This window comes from Gopherus evgoodei, chromosome 4 (assembly GCF_007399415.2).
Source record: "Gopherus evgoodei ecotype Sinaloan lineage chromosome 4, rGopEvg1_v1.p, whole genome shotgun sequence".
NCBI lineage: Eukaryota > Metazoa > Chordata > Testudines > Testudinidae > Gopherus > Gopherus evgoodei.
This window is the reverse complement of record NC_044325.1, coordinates 112,659,851-112,680,687: the sequence shown is the minus strand read 5'-3', so window position 1 is coordinate 112,680,687 and position 20,837 is coordinate 112,659,851. Positions and strand designations below refer to the sequence as shown.

General features: G+C 47.7%; 1 protein-coding gene across 3 annotated transcripts in view; it reads left to right on the top strand.

Moving 5' to 3' along the window:
* LSP1 (lymphocyte specific protein 1) overlaps window positions 1–20,837 on the top strand; it is an 89,228-nt gene that overhangs the window by 2,839 nt on the left and 65,552 nt on the right. Inside the window, exon 1 of one of the 3 annotated variants that reach the window (XM_030560590.1) lies at window positions 20,421–20,741. The exons of the other annotated variants lie outside the window; for them this stretch is intronic. Within the exon in view, the coding sequence (XP_030416450.1) occupies window positions 20,683–20,741 (59 nt within the window). The 5' untranslated portion in view covers window positions 20,421–20,682. Of the gene's footprint in view, window positions 1–20,420; window positions 20,742–20,837 lie in introns of those variants that run through there. 3 annotated transcript variants of the gene reach the window in all.

Sequence of the window (20,837 nt, the reverse complement as noted above, 5' to 3'; positions counted from 1 at the left end):
TTAAATTTAAAAATTAGATGGGGGAAAAAGGTGCGAGGGAGTTGAATTTTGTTTTTAAAATTGATAACCACTTTCCCGCCCAAACCTTGGAATAGGTTCAGTTCTAGGTTTATTTCAGTTCTAGTTTAACCTGCATTTGTTCTCCTATCCCCCCTTCTCCAGGTGAGCAACCTCTCCTGAAATCCACCTCCTAAAATGTAGGAAAATGAACAACATTCGGGGTGGGTGGTCTTGCTCATCGGCCTTTCACTCTGTGCCCAGTCTGCTTTCAAGCTAACCTGCTGCTGATCAAGTTACAGCAATGCTTCTGAGACAACTCTGAGGAGGGCTGAGGGCATGGAGGGAGCCAAACGGGGCATGGGGTTAGGGTTTGTGGAGGGAGACTGAATGAGGAGCTGACGTGGGTGGAGGTGGGACAGAATTTGGTCAGAGTAAGATGAAAGCGAATCAGAAAATTGCCCACAGGTCCCACAACAGCACCTGCTCTTTTCATTCCCTCATGTACGCTGCTACAAGCTAGATCCCTCACAGGTTCTACACTATTATTCTGTGACAGATGGACAACAGGAGTCAGCATTGTCACTTGGTCACCTAGCCTGTTTGTTTCCAAGAGCGCTGCTGGTGCATGCAGGCCACAAGGCCTTAGCTACGCAAGCGATAATGGGGCTCATAATTCACCTGCGGTAGCAGTTCTGGAAGTTGTACTGGAGAGGGGGCTTAAGGTGGGGTGAGATGACATGTTGGTCAAAATTACATATCCCTGTCTACGCTACAGCTTCCTCTGTGGTTGCTGCTGCTGGAGCTGTACTGGTAGTGAATGACATGTGCCACCTGTGCCAGTGTAAATGTGGGAGGAAGATGGGGATTTGGCTAACCCTTCATATCTTCAGGCTGTGCATCAGTCTGTCTCTCTAACAAGGCTGGGTGTAGGCATGAGACGTTTAGGCAGTTCTTCCACGGTCGCTCTTGCTAGCAGAGGTGCAGCTCCACCGGTGCTAGCTCTAGCGTGCAGACTGGACTGCAGGAATAAAGACCAGGGGAGACAAGCTCCCACACTGCGGTCTGTTCCTCTCTGCTTGTGAGGTCTGGAGAGAGGGATGTCTGCTGAGGAGAGGAGGGACAGGGAGGGAAATGGCTGCTTCTTGAAGATTGGATGGGAGTAAGTAGGCCAGCCCCTGAAGAGAGAATGCACAGTAGTTCAGGGGGAGCTGGTGTTCCTATCCCAAAGAGGATAGCTGGCTGCTTTGGGAGATCAGGGAGCTGTTGTGTTGGGATAATTCAGTACGCAATGTGAACCTCTGAACCTCTGAGATCCCCCTGCAACTCAACCTAACATACCCCTCCATCCTCCTAGTGATCACTTTGGAACTTACGGAAGCTAACAGGATTGATCTTTCCACATATCGCGTGTGTATGTATATATATGCGCGATATCTGTAGGAATATGGCTTGCAAGGCAGGTGCTCCTCCTGTTAGTGAGCTTCAGGGGATAGGCAAGAAAATACTTTCTTATAGACACAATCAGCCATTCTAGCTCATCATCCAGTGTTCCCTTCCTTGTCTGGCCTCCTATCCCCCACACTGCAGGGAGCCCTGGGCTGACCATGTATGGTCACTGGCTCAGGATGGCTTTGCTGTGCTAGCAGGCCCATCCCTTCCTTTGCCAGGTCCATCCCCAGCTGTCTTGAATTCTCCAGATCCCTTAGAGGAGACTTGGAGAGTCCTAAGTAAGATTACCACAGTTGCTAAGTATATCCGAGGCTGGAAGGAGATAGTCTTGGGAAACTGATACCTCAGGAGCTATCTTTGAACTCCTTAGCACCAAATTCCTGGGGGAGGGGAGGAGGAACTTTTGAGCCGTGCTCAAAGAGGCTGTTAAAAATTTAACTCAACTCACTCAACTACATGCTGCTTCATCAAAGAAAGGAGTGGGAGGGGAAGGGGAAGGAATAGGTTCTAGTTGAATGAATAAGAAAAAGAGCTAGAAAATACCCTAGCTCTGACAAAGGTGCTACGTATATGAGCAATTTGTGACTGGTCCTTTGACTTTAAGAATCATCTTATTTAAAGGAGACATAAAAAAAAAAAGTGGCTTGTGGCCCTTTTTACTTCTTTAAGATGGAAAAAAAAAGGTGTGAAAGATTATTAATTAATTTTTTTTTTTTTTCTGCTTCATTTTTACCTTGAAAATTCAGGGCCAGTCTAGATTGGAAGACTCTACGACAGGGCTAGTCTATTATTTGTCAAGGTCCAAATTTCTTGGTCAAGATTTAGTCAAGGTTCAGCCTCCAGAGACAATAATAATAATGAAAGTAAGTAAATAAAAAGATTTTGGGGTCAGTTCAAAAGCCCTTGGTGGTCCAGATTTGCCCTGCAGTCTGTCTATTGATTACCCCTGCTCTATGATAACAAGAGAACTAGTCAAATGGTGACAGTATAAAAATCGAGAGCAGCTCTCAAGCCTAGTGGCGAGGCCGGGTTTAGTTCCAGAGGCTTGGGAGTACACAAAGCCAGTTTTGCACATTTTATCTTCATGAAAAGACAGCCCGATTTGGATTTTCAGTCTCACACAGGGCTGGGTGGGAGAAGGTGAGTGGGGACAGAGCAGGGATGCAGGGGGCTCTCTCCCTGTTTGGAGATGAACTGGAAACCGTTTCCTTACACATACATCATCTTCCCTTTTAGCAGCTGTGGGTCAGAGCGCTGCTATTTTCCCAGTGAGCTGTTTAATAAAACGAAGCCTCAGAAGGAGGAGTGGAGGAGGAAAGAGAAAATGACAGAGAGGGAGGGAGGAAAGAGGTGGAGGGGTGAGAAAGATTAGGAGCAGAGACCGGCTCATAACAACCCCCCCGATCTCTGCACCTCAGAATGGAGCAAAAGTTCCAGACTCTGGAACTAAACTGTTCAGCTCAAAGGAGTTTGGCAGGGACACATGCAAAATGAGGGGAGCTGTGTGGCAGAGCAAAGGCGTAGTGACAGCAAAAGCAGCGGCACCGCCCAGGTTGGGCTGACAGTAGCTGGGCTCTGGCAACACACAGGCTGGCTTGGAATGGCACAGCTGCAGGGATATGGCGCTGTGTGGGCTGGAGGGCGAGTAGCAGAGCTGGGCATGGGTGGGCAGTGGCTGTGGCATTGTATGGAACAGGCTGGAAATGACAGCGGTGTGGCAGATTTTACAGATTGCTGCTGGAATGGTTGTGGCACTGCCCAGGCGAGGTGGGAGCTGAATGCTGCACACAGTAGGTGATGATGGTATTGGTTGATGGTGGCAACGTCCAGGTTAAGTTGGTCTTGGAGTTCTTATTAACAGCGAGGCACTGGAACAGCTGGGGCACTGTGTAAAGGTGACAAGGTGGATGAGGGAACATTTTTTATTGCACCAAAGTCTGTCGGTGCGAGAGACAAGCTTTCAAGTTTAGGCAGAGCCCTTCTTCAGGTCTGGGAAATGTACTCAGAGTCAGAGCTGGCAGGGGGGGCAGGCGCAAGTGGGGCAATTTGCCCCAGGCCCCATGGGGGCCCTGTGAGCCCTGGCCGGCGGCGGTCCAGGTCTTCGGCAGCATTTCGGCCGCGGGGGGCCCTTCAGCCGCTCTAGGTCTTCAGCAGCATTTCAGCAGCGGGGGGCCCTTCAGCCGCTCTGGGTCTTCGGCAGCATTTCTGCGGCAGGGGGCCCTTCAGTGCTGCCGAAGATGCGGAGTGACTGAAGGGCCGCCCGCCGCTGAAATGCTGCCGAAGACCTGGACTGCCGCCGGGTGAGTACAAGCGCCGCAGCTCCCCCGCTTTGCCCCTGGCCCCCTAAATCCTCTGGGCAGCTCAGAATGTCACAGCTTAATACAAGCTGAACAGATCGTTTAACGTAAGTAGTTAACACATATTTCAAGAGACCCTTCAAGGTGAAGTGGCCTGTTAACACCCCTTCAGGAAAGGAAGGAAGGCGAAGACAATTAAGGGAGTTGTTAGTGGGTTACAGTTTGTTTTAATAAGCCATCAATCCAGTGTCTCTGTTCAGTCCATGAATGTGGAATGCGCTGTCTGTTGCATTGCACTGGTTAGGCTGGCACTAATTGCCTGCAGCACCGCACAGCTTAGACTTGTAAGCACACATGTTACAGCACCAGGAAACCTGCTGTAACATAGAACTAGCAAGCGCTGTTTGCCGCTGGTCTGGACACATGGAAAATGGGAGAACTCTGCCACAAGAACACTTGTTCTTATGCCCAGGCAGTGATGTGATGCATTTGCAACCATCAGCCGCAAGGAGGCATGCTCTGCTCATGCTTATTTCATAAGGCAGCAGAAAGGAGAGAGCTAGAATGCAAAAAGCCTGTGTTTCAAGGCAAAGTTTTGGGGGAGTGGAAGCTTTAACCCTAATGCAGCCTAATGCAGCCAGCTATGCCCTAGTCAAGAGGGCAGCCTTACAGAAAGTGTTTGTTTAGGGAAGCAGCATGAATGCCATTGCACAGCATGTTCTAGTAGCTGAGCCCAAATAGAAGACAAGATTTGTGGCTTTGTTCCTAGCTCTGCTACTTACTGGCTATGTGACCTTTGGTGAGTCATGTAATCCCTCAGGTTTCTCATGGTTAAGATAGCATTAATAACACTTACCTCCTTCACCAGTGTGTTCTGAGCTTAATTCATTAATGCTCCCAAAGCACTTTGAGAACTTCAGTGGGAGGGTCTGAGAGAAGGGCAAAATATCTCCTCCTACTGGTTTTATGTATTTGTTCCCGTCACCCATGAGTACTCCTGTTGATGTCCTTACCCCCTACACTGCTGCCAGAACATGCCTGGCCCATAATTCCAAAATACATATAAAATGATGGGGTCTAAATTAGCTGTTACCTCTAAAGAAAGAGATCTTGGTGTCAATGTGGACAGTTCTCTGAAAATATCCGCTCAATGTGCAGCGACAGTCAAAAAAGCTAACAATGTTAGGAATCATTAAGAAAGGGATAAAAATAAGATAGAAAATATCATATTGTATCTATATAGATCCATGGTATGCCCACATCTTTAATACCGTGTGCAGATGTGGTTGTCCCATCTCAAAAAAGATACATTGGCACTGGAACAGCTTCAGAGAAGGGTGAAAAAAAATATTAGGGGTATGGAACGGCTGCCATATGAGGAAAGAGTAATAAGATTGAGACTTTTCAACTTGGAAAGAGACGACTAAGGGGGAGGATATGATAGAAGTCTATAAAATCATGACTGGTGTGGAGAAAGTAATTAAGGAAGTGTTATTTACTCATTCTCATAACACAAGAACTAGGATCACCAAATGAAATTAATAGGCAGCAGGTTTGAAACAAACAAAAGGAAGTATTCCTTCACACAACGGACAGGCAACCTGTGGAACTCCTTTCCAGAGGCTGTTGTGAAGGAGAAGACTATAACAGAGTTGTTTCATTCCCAGGGCTGACAAACAAGGCTGTACTTAAATTGCCACTGCCCATGTTGGGCCCGTTCTTTGGGCAAGTAGAGGATTTCTGTGTGGGGGGAGTAAATGCACCTTAAACACTTTGCTCCCCCAGAGCCAGGGTCTCAGCAGCATGAACTTCCCCATATCAGTCTATGAAGTAACCTGGCCCAGTGGATAGTGTTGGCTTGAGAGCAAGGAGACCTGGGCTCTGTTCCTATGTGGCCTTAATTGGAAGCACTTTGGGGCAGAGCAGCACCTGGCACAACAATGCCCACAATCTTGGTCGGTGCTTCTAGCTGCTGTCGCAATACAAATAATGAACTTGCCCTTCTCAGAGCCAGCCACAGGCCAAAGTCAACTGCTGCTGGGTGCCAGTGACTGCCCCTGAAGCCAGTGGGAGCTGTTGCTATCTGGTGGCAGGAGGTTAAGGACCCAGTAATGCGTCGTTCTCTGTCTACAGTCGTGTGGGTTGCCCATGCTTGGGACTGTAGCTTGCCCCTGACAGCTCTAACTCAGCAGATGCCTCTCTTTCTCTCTCTTTGTACCTCACAATGGGGCTGGACCATAAATGGCTGCCTTTTCCTCCTCCCACCTTTCCTCCTGCTTGTGGATACTCGCCAGACAGGCTGCTGTCTCCTCTGTGCACTCCTCCTCCTACTCCTGCCCTGCCTTCCACCTGGAGGACACCTCAGAGCAACTGCACGCACCAGACCAACAAGCCCCGGAGGGGAAACTGCTGTTGCCAAGAGCTTGAAGCAGTGACCGCCTCACCCAGCTCCTTTGTTTCCTCCCTTTCCCTCTGAATGGGAGGGCCTGAGAGCTGCACTCTGAAGAGACCTCTTGGGAGTGGGGAGATATTTTCAAAAGAGGCTCAGGGAGGTAGGTCGGTGCCCAGATCCCATTAAAATTCAGATGTAGTTGGGCACGTAGCCCTGACAATCCCTGCCTTTGGCTATACTGGACCACATGCTCTGAAGAAACCGCTATGGGCCTATTCATCCCTGGGCCAGAGATCGGCTCAATGCAGGGACTGAGTGGGAGGGAAAAGGTAGTGGGGGCAGGCTGGGGCTGGTTTGGCCCTTGGCACAGATTAGAGCAGCCTGAACCCAGCTGCCAACAGTGCTTGTGGGCTGGCCCAGAAGTCAGGAGTAGTTGGGGCATAGGAATGTCCTGGCCACATCTCCCTCCTTGTGGGACTTGCCCTTGCACACCAAGAGCTCCTGAGAAAGGTGCCATAGAGCTACTGATGCCTTAATCCACCCTTAGTTCATTGTCGTATCTCTGTCCTTAATACCCATCTATCTAGTGAACAAATTCCATGTGTGCCTGAAGTCATGCACTGCAAACACTTATTTTGCTTTGGGTCTCTTTTGCAGTGTGAACTTCCCCACAGCAGTGCCCTGGAAGCAGGGCAATTGCCTTGGACCTCATGTTGCTCCGTGCCTGGCTGTGTGCGAGATATTTTTTTCTCAGCCAGCCAGGGAGGGCAGTGCCAAAAATGTTTTCCACCCTGGGCAGCAAAACAAACAAAAAACAAAAAAGTGAGACTTCTAGAGCTGGCCCTGCCTGTAGGTATCAGCCTGGACTCCAGCACTGTGAGCTTCCCCACAGCAGGGACTCCAGCGGCATCAGTCACAATTTCAGCAGCATGAGCTTCCTGAAAAGCTTCCTGCTCCATTAGGGCTAGGCCCCTCTGTCTGGGAGTAATTGAGTCTGCTCTCATGTAGCACAGTGTGGGAGCTGTGCTGTCCCTAGGAATTCTTCATTAGCTGACACTCACTTTGGCCTCAACTAGTCTTGGCCTGGCTTTCTGGGCCTGAACCTATGTCTAGTGTGATGGCTATTGGTGTACCCCTGGATCTGCTGCAGGAGCTAGTCCTTCTGGAAACATTTCCTCGAGTTTTCTCTGAGGCAGTGGTCTCCAAACTACAGCCCAAGGGCCGGATGCGGCCTCGGGCTTCCATTTGTCCAGCCCTCCAACCAACAGGGGAGAAGTGAACAGCTGAGTAGGCACACAGAGCAGGCAGGGGGAGGAGCTGCCAGCAGCAGCTCACATGGGTTGGGAGGGGTAGCTCAGCTGAGCTGTGCAGAGGGGTAAGTTCCTCTGGGAGTCAGTGTCCCCCCGGAAGGGGAACCAACTTAGGGGAGAGTCATTGCTGCAGCTGAGTAGGCACAGGGAGAGGCTGCCGACAGCAGCTTGCGCGGGGGGGCGGAAGCTCAGCTGAGCTGTGTGGAGGGGAGAGTGCCCCCTGGAGCAGTGTCACAAAAGGGGAGCCAACTTAGGGGAGAGTTGCTGCTGCAGTGTAGCAGGCATGGACCCTTGCCTTAGAGTAAAAATACAAGTCAGCTGCTTAAGTTACATCTCCAATAAATGGAGTAAATAAGATAGAAATTAACAATTTCATAATGGTTAAATGTTAACTACAGCACTAATAGAACCAAACAGTATTTGTAAGATACAAATGTGTGAGTTTTTAGAAATAAAATGTAAAAAAGTGAAATGCTTTTTAATGTATTGACAAATATTGTGTGATTTCACAGTACCTGCATTGATTAACTTTTATACCCGATTTAGAATTTAATGCAACACTGACACAGTAGTGTTGTTGTTTAATAATTTTGCATATATTTGCATACATTTAATTTCTTTCACGGTCTCTTCAGCCCACGAAGCCACTTCCAAAATCTAATATGGCCCTTGTCTCAAAGTTTGGAGACCTCTGCTCTAAGGAATCAGGATATTTTGCAACTGTTTTGCAACAGAAAAGCTTCAAAAACAGACTCCAACGAGAAACTGAACTTAAATTAATATGCAAATTAGACACTATCAGCTTAGGCTTCAATAGAGAGTGGGAATGGCTGAGCCATTAAACACATTGAATCTATTTCCCCATGTTAAGTATCCTCACATCTCTTGTCAAACTGTCTGAAGTGGGCTATCTTGATTATCACTACAAAAGTTGTTTTCTCTTAATTAATTAGCCTCTTAGAATTGGTAGGACAACTCCCACCTTTTCAAGTTCACACACCTCCCCACTATATGTTCCATTCTATGCATCCAATGAAGTGGGCTGTAGCCCACGAAAGCTTATGCTTAAAATAAATTTGTTAAGGTGCCACAAGTACTCCTGTTCTTTTTTGTGGATACTGACTAAGACGGCTGCTACTCTGAAAGATATCCTAAGGAACATTCTGGGAGGTATTTAGTATGGTACAACTGGAATTCAAAGGCCCCTCTGTTTTAGTACTTAAATGGTATTCCAGCAGACGTGTGCCACTGGGAACGATTACCAAGCCAGTCTCTTGCTCCTGGGCAGCTGTACCTGGTCTATGTGCCACAGGCATCTACCCCAGATGCCGCTGTGCATACTTTGAGATACAGGACCCTGTATGGTGTGGCTGTACAAAGCTGGTATTATTCTCACACTTTGTAGGACCGTAGCACCTAGAGGGCCCAGCTGAGATCAGCACCCCATTGTGCTCTGCAGGGTGTAGACACATAGAAAATACATAGACACAGTGTCTATCCCAAATAGTATAGAACCGAAATATGCAAGGGAGAAAGGTAGCATGATCCCCTTTTTTCCAGATGGAGAACTGAGACACAGAGACTTTAATCAAGGTCACTTCGGAAGCCTGTAGCATAGCTGAGATTTGAACTTACATCTCCTGAGTCCTAGCCCAGTACCTTAGTCAAAGCCAGAAGTTTAACTGAAAACTGCTACAGGAATGCGTGCCTGTAGTGACCTAGCAATGAATGGGTTAACCATTCTTGCTTGGAATCTCAGTGTATTTTCTTTGCCAGTTTATCCCTCTTAATACACACCAGATGTGCGAGGCAGCTGACTGAGTGCCTTAATCCTGGGCTTCAGCAGGCTCCGTTGTCTCTCTTGCAAGGGGCAGGCCCACTCCAGACTCACTGGGGATTTCATCTAGAGCAAAGCAGGGGCAGGGAGGCTGGCAGCCCCGTCCCTTGCAGGGAAAATGTGTGACGACCCTAAGCTAACTAATTGTTAAATCAAGGTCTTTTACTTACTGCAATGAGCTAGCCATTCCTAGGCAGAGGAGTTGGGACTGGGGGCAACACCCTCACTGACTCAGCAGTAATGGGACTGGGGGCAGCACCCTGGACATACAGCAGAGATATCTCTGTTCTAAAGATGGGTACTTAGAATGGATCAGCTCCACAGCTGGTGTAAACTGAAGTATTGACTTCAGTGATATGGTGCTGGTTTAACCAGCTAAGGATCCAGCCCACTATGTCATCTGGCCCTCTGCCCCCCTAGCCCTGGACCACCCAGCATGCTGTCCCCAGCCCTGGACCGCGTTGCCTGAAGCACCCGAGCCGTGCTGGCCCCCGAGCCCCGGGCCAGCCTGCTGACCCCAGGCCCAATCGCACTGGCCAGTTGGAGCAACCCCAGCCCCTCTCCCTTTAATCGGTTAACCGATTAAATGATATTTTAACTTTTTAAACAATATTTACATCCCCACTCTCATCCTTTCCAGAGTACTGTACCCCTTTCAGGAGATTGATTTGCGTACCTCCAAGTTTCACCTCACTTAAAAACTACTTGCTTACAAAACCAGACATAAAAATACAGATGTGTCACAGCATGCGATTACTGAACAATTGCTGACTTTCTCATTTTACCATATAATTGTAAAATAAATATTGTATATAGAGCAGTATGATTTTGTATGAAATTTTAGTTTGTACCAACTTCTCTAGTGCTTTTTGTGTAGCCTGTTGTAAAACTAGGCAAGTATCTAGATGAGCTGATGTACCCCCTGGAAGACCTCTGCATACCCCCATGGGTATGTGTACCCCACATCGAGAACCACTGAACTAGGTCCCTTCTGGCCTTCCAGTCTATGGGTATGTCTAACTACAGGATTATTCCGATTTTACATAAACCGGTTTTGTAAAACAGATTGTATAAAGGTCGAGTGCACGCGGCCACACAAAGCACAATAATTCGGCAGTGTGCGTCCATGTACCGAGGCTAGCGTCGATTTCTGGAGCGTTGCACTGTGGGTAGCTATCCCGTAGCTATCCCATAGTTTCTGAAGTCTCCCCTGCCCACTGGAATTCTGGGTCGCGATCCCAATGCATGATGGTGCAAAAACAGTCGCAGGTGATTCTGGATAAATGTTGTCACTCATTCCTTCTGCCGTGAAAGCAATGGCAGACAATCGTTTCGTGCCCTTTTTCCCTATATTGCCCTGGCAGACGCCATAACATGGCAACCATGGAGCCCGTTTTGCCTGTTGTCACTGTCACTATATGTGTACTAGATGCCACTGACAGAGGCGTACTGCAGTGCTACACAGCAGCATTCATTTGCTTTTGCCAGGTAGCAGAGACGGTTACCAGTTGTTCTGTACCATCTGCTGTGCCACTGTAAATTAGCAATGAGATGACGGTTATCAGTCGTTCTGTACCATCTGCTGCTGTCATGGGTGCTCCTGGCTGGCCTTCACTGAGGTCGGCTGGGGGCAAAAAGACAACAATGGGAATTACTCCCCGGGTCATTCCCTCCTATATGTTTTATCTAAAAATAGAGTCAGTCCTGCCTAGGATATGGGGCAAGTGTACTAGAGAATCAGAGAGCACAGCTGCTCCATGTCAGATCCTGCAGAAATGATGAGCTGCATGCCATTCATGGGGGGTGCCCCTGCAACAACCCCACCCTTTGCTCCCCTTCTCCCACAACCTTCCTGGGCTATCGTGGCAGTGTCCCCCCATTTGTGTGATGAAGTAATAAAGAATGCAGGAATAAGAAACACTGAGTTTTTAGTGAGATAAAATGAGGGGGAGGCAGCCTCCAGCAGCTATGATAGTCCAGGCAGGACATTAAGCGGTGTAGGGGAGAGGAGCCCAGCATCCCGCTGCTATGATAGTCCAGGCAGTACAGAATCTTTTCTTTAGACATGAATGGCGGGGGCTGATGGAACTCAGCCCCTAGTTGCTATAATGAGGACAGTTACCAGCCATTCTGTACCATCTGCTGGGAATGACCGGGAGTCATACCTATTTTTACCCAGGCGCCTCCGGCCGACCTCACCTGAGGACAGCCAGGAGCACTCATGGGATGATGATGAGGACGGCTATCAGTCCTTTTGTACTGTACCGTCTGCCACCGGGAAGGGGAGAGGATGCTGCTGTTCAGTGCCGCAGCACTGCGCCTACCAGCAGCATGCAGCAGACATAGGCTGACATTGAAAAAAGTCAAAAAAGGATTTTTTCCCCTTTTCTTTCACCGGGGGGAGGGGGGTAAATTGACAAGATATACCCTGAGCCACCCCGGACAATGTGTTTGACCCTACAGGCATTGGGAGCTCAGTCAAGAATGCAAATACTTTTCGGAGACTGCAGGGACTGTGGGATAGCTGGAGTCCTCAGTGCCCCATCCCTCCCTCCATGAGCATCCATTTGATTCTTTGGCTTTCCATTACGCTTGTCACATGGCACTGTGCTGTGGACTCTGTATCATAGCCTGGAGATTTTTTTCAAATGCTTTGGCATTTTGTCTTCTGTAACGGAGCTCTGATAGAACAGATTTGTCTCCCTATGCAGCGATCAGATCCAGTATCTCCCGTACAGTCCATGCTGGAGCTGTTTTTGGATTTGGGACTGCATCGCCACCAGTGCTGATCAGAGCTCCATACTGGGCAAACAGGAAATGCAATTCAAAAGTTCGCGGGGCTTTTCCCGTCTACCTGGCCAGTGCATCCGAGTTCAGATTGCTTTCCAGAGCCGTCACAATGGTACACTGTGGGATACCGCCCGGAGGCCAATACCGTCGATTTGCGGCCGCACTAACCCTAATCCAACATGGCAATACCAATTTCAGCGCTACTCCTCTCGTCGGGAAGGAGTACAAAAACCTGTTTAAAGAGCCCTTTATATCGATGTAAAGGGCCTCGTTGTGTGGACGGGTGCAGGGCTAAATCGGTTTAACGCTGCTAAATATGGTTTAAACGTGTAGTGTAGACCAGGCCTATGATTCACCATTCCATTCAAAATAACCAGCACTGGCGCTTTGGTCCTGGTTTTCGTACTGATCAATTTAAGCAGGGAGAAAAGAAAATGGAGGGGAGGATTTCAATATCATAGCAGAGTTTAACTCCTCCATCTGTAGCATCAGCAGGAGATTTTGGTTCAAACATGGATGAGCTCACAATTGAGTTGAATGTGTTGGTCTCAGTGGACACTTACATATGTTGCACGAATGCCATTCAGCAAAGCAGGGGTGTGGCAGATTGCACCCAGTCCTGCCTATGATGGAGAATGGAGAAGGCTGAAGGTTTCTTCTCTGATCACCTGCACACCACACCCTCCACCACTGAATAACCTTGTTTCTTTGCCAGCTGGAAAAATAATGGGCAAATACATCTTCATATTTCTGTAATCAAAAAAAAAAAGTGCATCTCATATTTAAGGCTGAGGACTGTTTGCAGAACTGTCCAGGGGATTTGGATGCTCAATTCCTGATTATTTGATTGGAAATGGTGTCCAATCCCTTAGGACAGCTTTGAACATCTCAGTCAAAATGAATGTTGTCTGGGGTGTGATCTAAGGGCTGCCTTCTTTGTGGTTGGCCTAGGCAGCATCTCTCTCTCCCTTTTCTCTCCTGTTTATCATCCCTCTCGTACTGGTACCAGCTGCCTTGCAGGCCTGAGAGATACCTCCAGAAGCCTGTTTCCAAGCCCCAGATGCTGTGATTAAGGCGCTCTAGAGAGGAAGATGCTTTTGTGGTTGAGCAGTGGACAGGAGCTCAGATAATCTAGGTTCAGTTCCCAGCTCTGCTATAGGCTTCCTATGTCACCTTGGGCAAGTGCCTTTCTGCCTTAGTTCCCTGCTTGTCGAATAATGTGTCTATCTTAAACTGTAAGCTCACTGGTACAAGATGTGTCTCTTATTACATGCTTGTACAGCACCTAGCACCAGGTTGTCCTGATCTCAGCTGGGGCCCCTGTTATACAAATAATGGTGGTCTCACCAACTCTCTCCCCTGCCAACTTTTTTTTGTTTTTTTCAGCATCTTTCTCTCAGTCTCTTCCCCCTTGTCCTCTTTCCTTCCTTCTCTTCTCTTCTCTTCTCTTCTCTTCTCTTCTCTTCGACTCTCCTAAGCAAGGCATCCCTTGCTGGGATGCTGTGAAACACTTGTTGTTCCTAGGAATCTGTCACTGTGAACCTAAACAAACTGTTTTGCCTCTCAGGCTGCGGAAGGGGAGGTGGATTTTGCCCAGCGGGAGTGCTCTGCTTCCAGGGGCAATCCTGAGGACAAACATGGATTCTTCCCTCTCTGTAGCTCCCTTGCCTCTTGATGAGAATGTTTTGCACATCTATAGCCCTTGCCGTCCGAGAATCTGGCAAGGCTTTAGAGACACTTATGAATTAAGCCACCTAACATGCTTATCACACAGATAAGTAATTTTGTTTCCAATTTTCACTGGAGGAAACTGAGGTACAGACTTGCCCCCAACCAGCAAGTATGTAGTGGAGTCATGAACACAACTCAGATTTCCTGACTCCAAGTCATCTGTTTTATCCAATTGGCCATTGTCTGCTTTAACCAGCAGACCACCCTCATCTCACACACTTTCACGCCCACCTGTAGTTATATAAGCTCTCATTAGAGCCATCAGTATGCACCTGGGCCTTTTTTGGGGGCCTGGCAGCACTGCTCCTAAACCAGCTAGTAGGGTGTTGCTAATGAGTGACAGAAAACTCAGCGCCTTGTCAGTCCCTTAAGGGAAAGAAGGGACCATCTGCTGGCTCTTCCTTTCTTTCTTACAGAATTAAGCCCTGAAAATCGTAATAGCTTGATATAATCCCACAAAATAAGCCATCCTGTCCTAGAGTCCTGATTGTGTAGTCAATGAGTTTATAAGTGGCTACTCCTACCTGAAAGATATTTGAGACTGTTAAAGCCCCTGTTTCACTGGGATTACCTTTAATGTGGTCGGCTACCGATCTTCAAGCCTTAGTAAAATGAGATGGGACATATTAATAGGGATCACACACATCAGTAAGTAACATTTGTTTCACAGACTAGAACACACTCACCATTGGTTACTTACATATCCATTAGACTGGCATTCCAATTAACACATCCCTTCTCATTTAGCCCAGGTTTGAAGATGAAGGACAAATGCTGTAAAGATAATCCCAAGAGACCTACTTCTGTCAGACTTTCTGAGAAATGTGGGTCCATTGGGTTGGGGGGCGGTGGAAGGAGAGGTAGTGATGGAGAGAGTAGAATGTGAAGATGTATGAAGGATTATACCAGCTAGGAAACAGGGCACCTCCCTGCCATATCATCACCACCAATTTTGCTGAAGTATCTAGTGCAATGGTTCACTGGCTGGTGGTATGTAAATGACCTTTTTGAGAGGCGGAGTGGCCAGGTGGGAATATTACAGAGAGAGTAATGACATGGGGTGTGCACTCACCCCTTCTTACTGCAAGATCTCCTGAAGGTAACCTGTCATGTTGGGGTGCCTTACCTGGTGGTTAGGGCATGTGGACGTGTGCCAATGTGCATTACCAACATATAGGAAATCGGCAAAGAGCACCAAGAGAATCACTGAGACGGGACTATTCGAGCTGGCAGCTAACATAAGAACCACCGGGCACAGGTTGAAGTTGACCAAGGGTCTCACTGAAGATGCAGTTAGGCGCAATTTCTTTATCCAGAGTTCCTGTGGGAAATGGACTCAGTGTAGTCAATGAAGCGCTTCTAAAGAGGAGACACAGGGAGGAAAAAATATGCCCAGGACCTGTCTTCCACGGGACCTGAGGGAACACAGCAAATGGGCTACTCTGAAACCTTTACAGTTCTAGGGTCTGATTCTCCAAAGTACCCAAGCTCATTATGCTTCTCTTGTGGTGTAAGGGGGGGCCTTAAAGGACATGAAATATGGTCTGTGTAAAGAGGATCCTCTGCTGGAGTAGAGCAGCCCTATCCTGGCCCCACTCCTGGAGGGACAGAAAAGGGATGTAGCGGACAGCACCGAACAATGGGCATTTTGTGCTCTTGCAAGGGGCTGTGAGAAGTAGAACACATGTTAGAGCAGCCTCGAGATTGCTCTAAGTGAAACCAGGGCTTGGGTAGGGCTAGCTGCCTCAGACTGTGAAGAATAGAAAGGTGGTTTCCTGTGCCTCCATCTAAATGAAGAGACTTTCAATTCATTCCCATGTTCTCTAGTCATTCTGAAGCAGGCTGTGCTGCTCCATCAATAATTCCATGCATGCTTAAAAACGCAAGTCACTCCCATGCTCTACAGTGCTGGGGCCTGATCCAATGCCTGTTGAAGTCAATGGAAAGGCGAGGCAGAGGGCGGATGATCTCAGCGGGTTTGGCATCCCATCACTGGGGACAGGCACGTTCCACAAATGCTGGGCCTGATCCTGTCAGATGTTAAGCACCCTCTGCTCCCATCTCTGGGAGTTGTGGGTGCTCAGTATCTTCAAGTACTGGGCCCTGGACTGGCACTAGACATTTTACTGTCCTGGCTGGAGCTGCATTGGGGGAGTGGCTCCTGGCTACAGAGGCAGAGGGAGCACATTTAAAGGGGCAGCCTCCCCTGCTGAAAGCTGTGCTGTGGGACTCAGGCAGCCAGAGCAGGCAGGATTTGCCCAGCTGGGTGTCAGCCCTCTCACACAGTGGTGTGTGGGGGTGTACTTAAAGCAACAGATCTCCAGAAACTGTGCTGGTGCATAGTAGGGCATGGCAGCTGGGCTGGAGGTGCCCCTAAAAGATTGGGATCTTAGGGTAGCCAAATTACATGCTCATGCCCAACATTGGCCCTGACTGGGACCTTTGATTGCAACAGTGCTAGAGCAAATCACTCTGGTTGCATTTCTGTGCTACAGTCTTGTTTTTTCCTAGACATACTTTAGCCTCCAAAATGATTTTGCAACCCGTGCTACATAGCAGAGCGATTGTGTCATTAGAGAACTGGTGCAGCCCTATCTCTCTGGGACTCCCTCCCTGCATCCCAGGGCAACAGAACTGAGTCACTTCCCCCCCATCCCACTCACCTTTAAAGCCTTCCCTTTTTGTCTGTTGCTGGAAAGTTCTTTATAAGCCTTTGGCTTAGAAGACACATGCTATGCACTAGCAAACTGCCTTGTGTTATTGGCCCCTCTTGTCTTGTGCTAAATGCACCACAACCCTGCAGAGATTTCGATTGATTTTTTGTTAAACTCCAGCAGGAAAATAAATCATCTTTTTTTGGTTGGTGTCTTTTTCTTACTGCAGCATCAATGCTGTTTCTAGAATGGCACCCTGAGGTTTATGTGGGCAGTGCTGTATGAGCTGGGCAGATGGGACCATGGCTGATGCTGCTAACCCCTCGCTGCCCTTGAATGGAAGTATAAATCACGTTGAAGCAGCTATGCTCCACCTTGGGCAGTGGTGTGGTGGTGGGGGAGAGACCTCTGATTCTACACAGATTGTGCAGGAGAAGCCCTCAGCCTCAATTGCCTCTGGCGGGTCAAACCATCTCGAGCCAGGAGGGGGTAAGGTAGGGATCCCCCTCGCTCATAACTTTAGTGATTTTTTTTAAAAAAAAATTTAAAATAAAGTTGCAGTGTCTCCAGTTGAGTTAAGTCAAAGGGAATGGATCATCCCCAAGTGCAATCGCTAGCATTTTCCTTTTGCACACTGGAGAGATGGATCTGGAAGATGCAGGCATTTAAACAGAAGCACTCCCCTGGCCCTCATCCATGGGGTCCTCTGTGACCCTCCCAGTGCTGGACATGCGTGTTTCTCCCACCTGATCTCCCTGCATTCTCTGACAGAGATGAAAGGGATGGGATGTTGATTAATCTTCACTATAGGAGGAGCATCACAAACACATCACACCAGCCTGGAGAATTTGCAGTCAGGGAGTGGTACCTGGGAATTCCTTAACCCTGTAGAAATGCAATGGGAAATGTAACCCTTCCACCCACCCGAACCCTTTGCATATCTTGGTGTATTCTGCCCCCACCCTCCAGTTACTTTTTCAGTCACCCTCCTCAGTTCATTCCAAAGATCTTATCTCCCCTCCCACCTTTCACCCCCGCTCTACTTCCCTTAAAACAGCTAATCCAACCGACTTCTCCTTGATCCTAGATGCCCTGCTGGCTCAGGAAATCCATCTGCCATACAGCGAGCAAACACCCACATCCTTCACTGCATTTGGCTTCTGCACTTCCTGAGGACATGAGCCCTTGCGGAGAAGGGGGTTGTTTATAGAAGGGCACCCACGACTAGCTTCTAGGCAGAATTGACTAAGGTGCAGGATTTTAGCACTGCTGGACTCTACCTTCTCCTCTAGGCTAAAAGTTTTGGTTTGAAAACCTCTTGCATATTTAATAGCGGGTGGTTTCTTTGGTTTCTTTGCCACAAGGCACTGGTGTTTATTGAGTGGAAGCATGTGGGCAAGACAATTGTCTCTGGACCCGGTCCTCAGCTCGTGTAAACCAGCATAGCTCCACTGAAGCAAATGTCTCTGTGCCAGTTTACACTAAAGGAGGGTCTGGCCTCATATGCCTCCTGATGAGCCCACCTCCCAACCCTTGGCAGGCATGTGCTTCCAGCCTCCCCATAGTTATCAAATCCAGGTCTTTCACATTCCTCTCTGCCCCTCCTGAGTTTGCTACAGATAGTGTGGCTTCTCTGGCTATAATAAGAGCTGTGATTTCATTCAGCAGCAGTTGTTGTGGCAATGCCATCACTGTTAGCTTCACTGCCCCTTTGTCTCTGCCTGCATTCACCACCAGCCCCTTATAAAAACCCTAGAATGGTACCATCTGAGTGGTGGGCCCCATGCTAAGAGCTGCATCACTGAAATCAATGAACATTTGCAGGATCAAGCCCTCTCATCACTCTTCCATCTTGCAGAAAACCGTTGGGCATTTGGCCAGTGACTTCAAAAGACCAGAGGCTCTGATCCTGCAAATGCCTGGACGTGTGCTTAACTTTAAGCATGTGAGCAGTCCCAATGAAGTCAGTGGGAGCGAGTCTGCTTAAAGCCAAACTCACATATACATGCTTGCAGTGGCTGGGCCTTTCTCTTGTTGAATATTAGAGACCTTTGCTGATTGCTCTCCTAGTTCCACCTAGCCTCACAGAATGTAGAGGTGTAAAATAAATATACTCCAGCACATAGTCCATCCGTGATCCCAGTACAAGAGCAATCACTGCGCCTAGCTGCTTTTATTATTTCTCATCATTTATGGGATGTTTGGTAAATACATAAACAATTAACAAAGAAACCCATTTTTAAAGTGTGGGTTTTGTTTTTTGTTTTTTTAACATTTAATACCTGTCTGTATTTATTTCAGTGCAGTTTCTCTTTACTGATATTTCTTCATTTATTATGTGGGCAGTTATCAGACATCTACATTTCAAACAACCAAGCTACCGTAAATAGTCCACCATTACTCATCCAAAGAAAACATATGCACATTTTATGAGATACAGGGAGAGTGGCATGTAAAAATCTCAATACATGTTGGTCCTGATAATGACACTTTATAATTCTCACAATACACCTTTTAGAGAGGTCAGGGTTGATATTCCCTTTCCACCAATGGGGAAACTGTGGCAGAGAGGTTACTTGACCTGCCCACTATCACCCAACAAATGAATATCAAAGATGGGATTAGATCTCAGTAGTTATTGGCTGCTAACCCTATGCTCCCACAGAGTCCTCTCTTCTTTGTATTACAGTGGCACATCGATGCCCCTGACTAAAGGACTGTACACAAACTCCCTGCCCCATTGAGTTTACAATCTAAATGGACAAGACAGACTCAGGGTGGGAGGGGAAACAGAGGCACAGTAACTTGTCCAACATCACTTGGCGGGATGGGGCAGAACCAGAAGTAGAAGCCCACTTACTTATACCCATGACTGCGTGTAACTAACTGTATGAGCGATGTACCCTCACTGCTTCTTGATCCCACTCACCATACAACCCGCATTGGGGGACCTTGCAGACTATATATGTTATGTGCTAACCAATTCCCACATACCAGCGTCCCCCTATACTTTGTATGTTGCCCCCAATGACCAACAACTGACGCTTTGAACTCTTTGTATCATTTTTATTTAAACATTCTCTAATAAACTTTTAAATCTGAACATCATATTCCAAGGCATAGTCCAAAGTGCTATCCAAGACCACCCAGTTGACATCATAATAATGACACCTAACTCTTATTGAGCACTTTTCAATAGATTGTGAAGAACTTTATGAAGGAGGCCAGTCTCATCACCCCCATTTTATGGATGGAGAAATGGAAGTACAGAGAGCAGAAGTGATTGACCCAAGCTCACCCAGCAAGTCAGAGGTAGAGATGGGAACAGAATTTAGTTGTCCTGAATCCCAGTCCAGTGCTCTGTCCACTAGTCCTGCACTGCCTCCTCAAATGCAGTAGTCTGAATCAGCCTGATGCAAACCGAATCACATTGCACTTCATTCTTTGATACAGCATTTTTAACCACAAAGTGTTGCAACCTCTTTGCAAGTTACTGAGACTTGCAATTAATTTTTTAAGAGTAGATTTAGACTATGGAGGCTATGGGTCAGATTCTCAGCTGGTGCACACTGGAGTAGCACCATTGATTTTAATGGATTGCTGCTGATTTACGGGAGCTCAAGATTTGGCTCAAGAGTTGTAAATCTGTCCTCTGCTGTCTTTCCTCTAATCAGGTTTTGTGTCCCTGAGTGGCTTTTATTCCTAATTTATGCAATTAGTTAATGCAGACAGAAAGATCGGAAAGGGAAGAAAAAGAGAGAAAAATGAGGAGTGGGGGAGGGGGAACAGAAGGAGAGAAAAAGAGGAGAAACAAAGAGGCATAAAGCAGGAGGAGTGTAAAGAGAGAAGAGAGAGAAACAGATAGCCAAATAGAAGAAGAATAGCCTTTAGAGCAAAGGAGAGGTTTAAGCTTTGCATTGAGCTCACTCAGCAGTCAGATGGGAGCAGGGAGGGGACCCTGCTTTGCCTCGAACTACAAAGCTGCTCTCTGAAAGATTTTTCTCTGACATTTCCACTAGGCTGTGGAGGAGGTAGAGGTGGAGGAGACAAGAGGGGGGCTGAACAGGGGGGCTTGGAGAAACAAAAGGAAACCAGCTGCAGAACTTCCTGAGGAGAGGGAGAGGATTATTTAATTTTTTTTAAAAAAGGAAAAAAAAAAGTAGGAAAAGGAGGTTTAGCAGCCAGGATCTGTGAGCCTGCCCTGAGATCAACCTCTCCCACAATGACCAGTGCGATCCTGAGGAGGAATTCCAGCAAACAAGGGTTACAGAACCTCATAAGGTAAGTCTGTACCTGCCTAGCAAAGGCAGAGAGGGAGAATTCTTTGTTCCATGGAGCTCAGTCCATTGATCTTCCACCATGGCAATTTGATTTGGC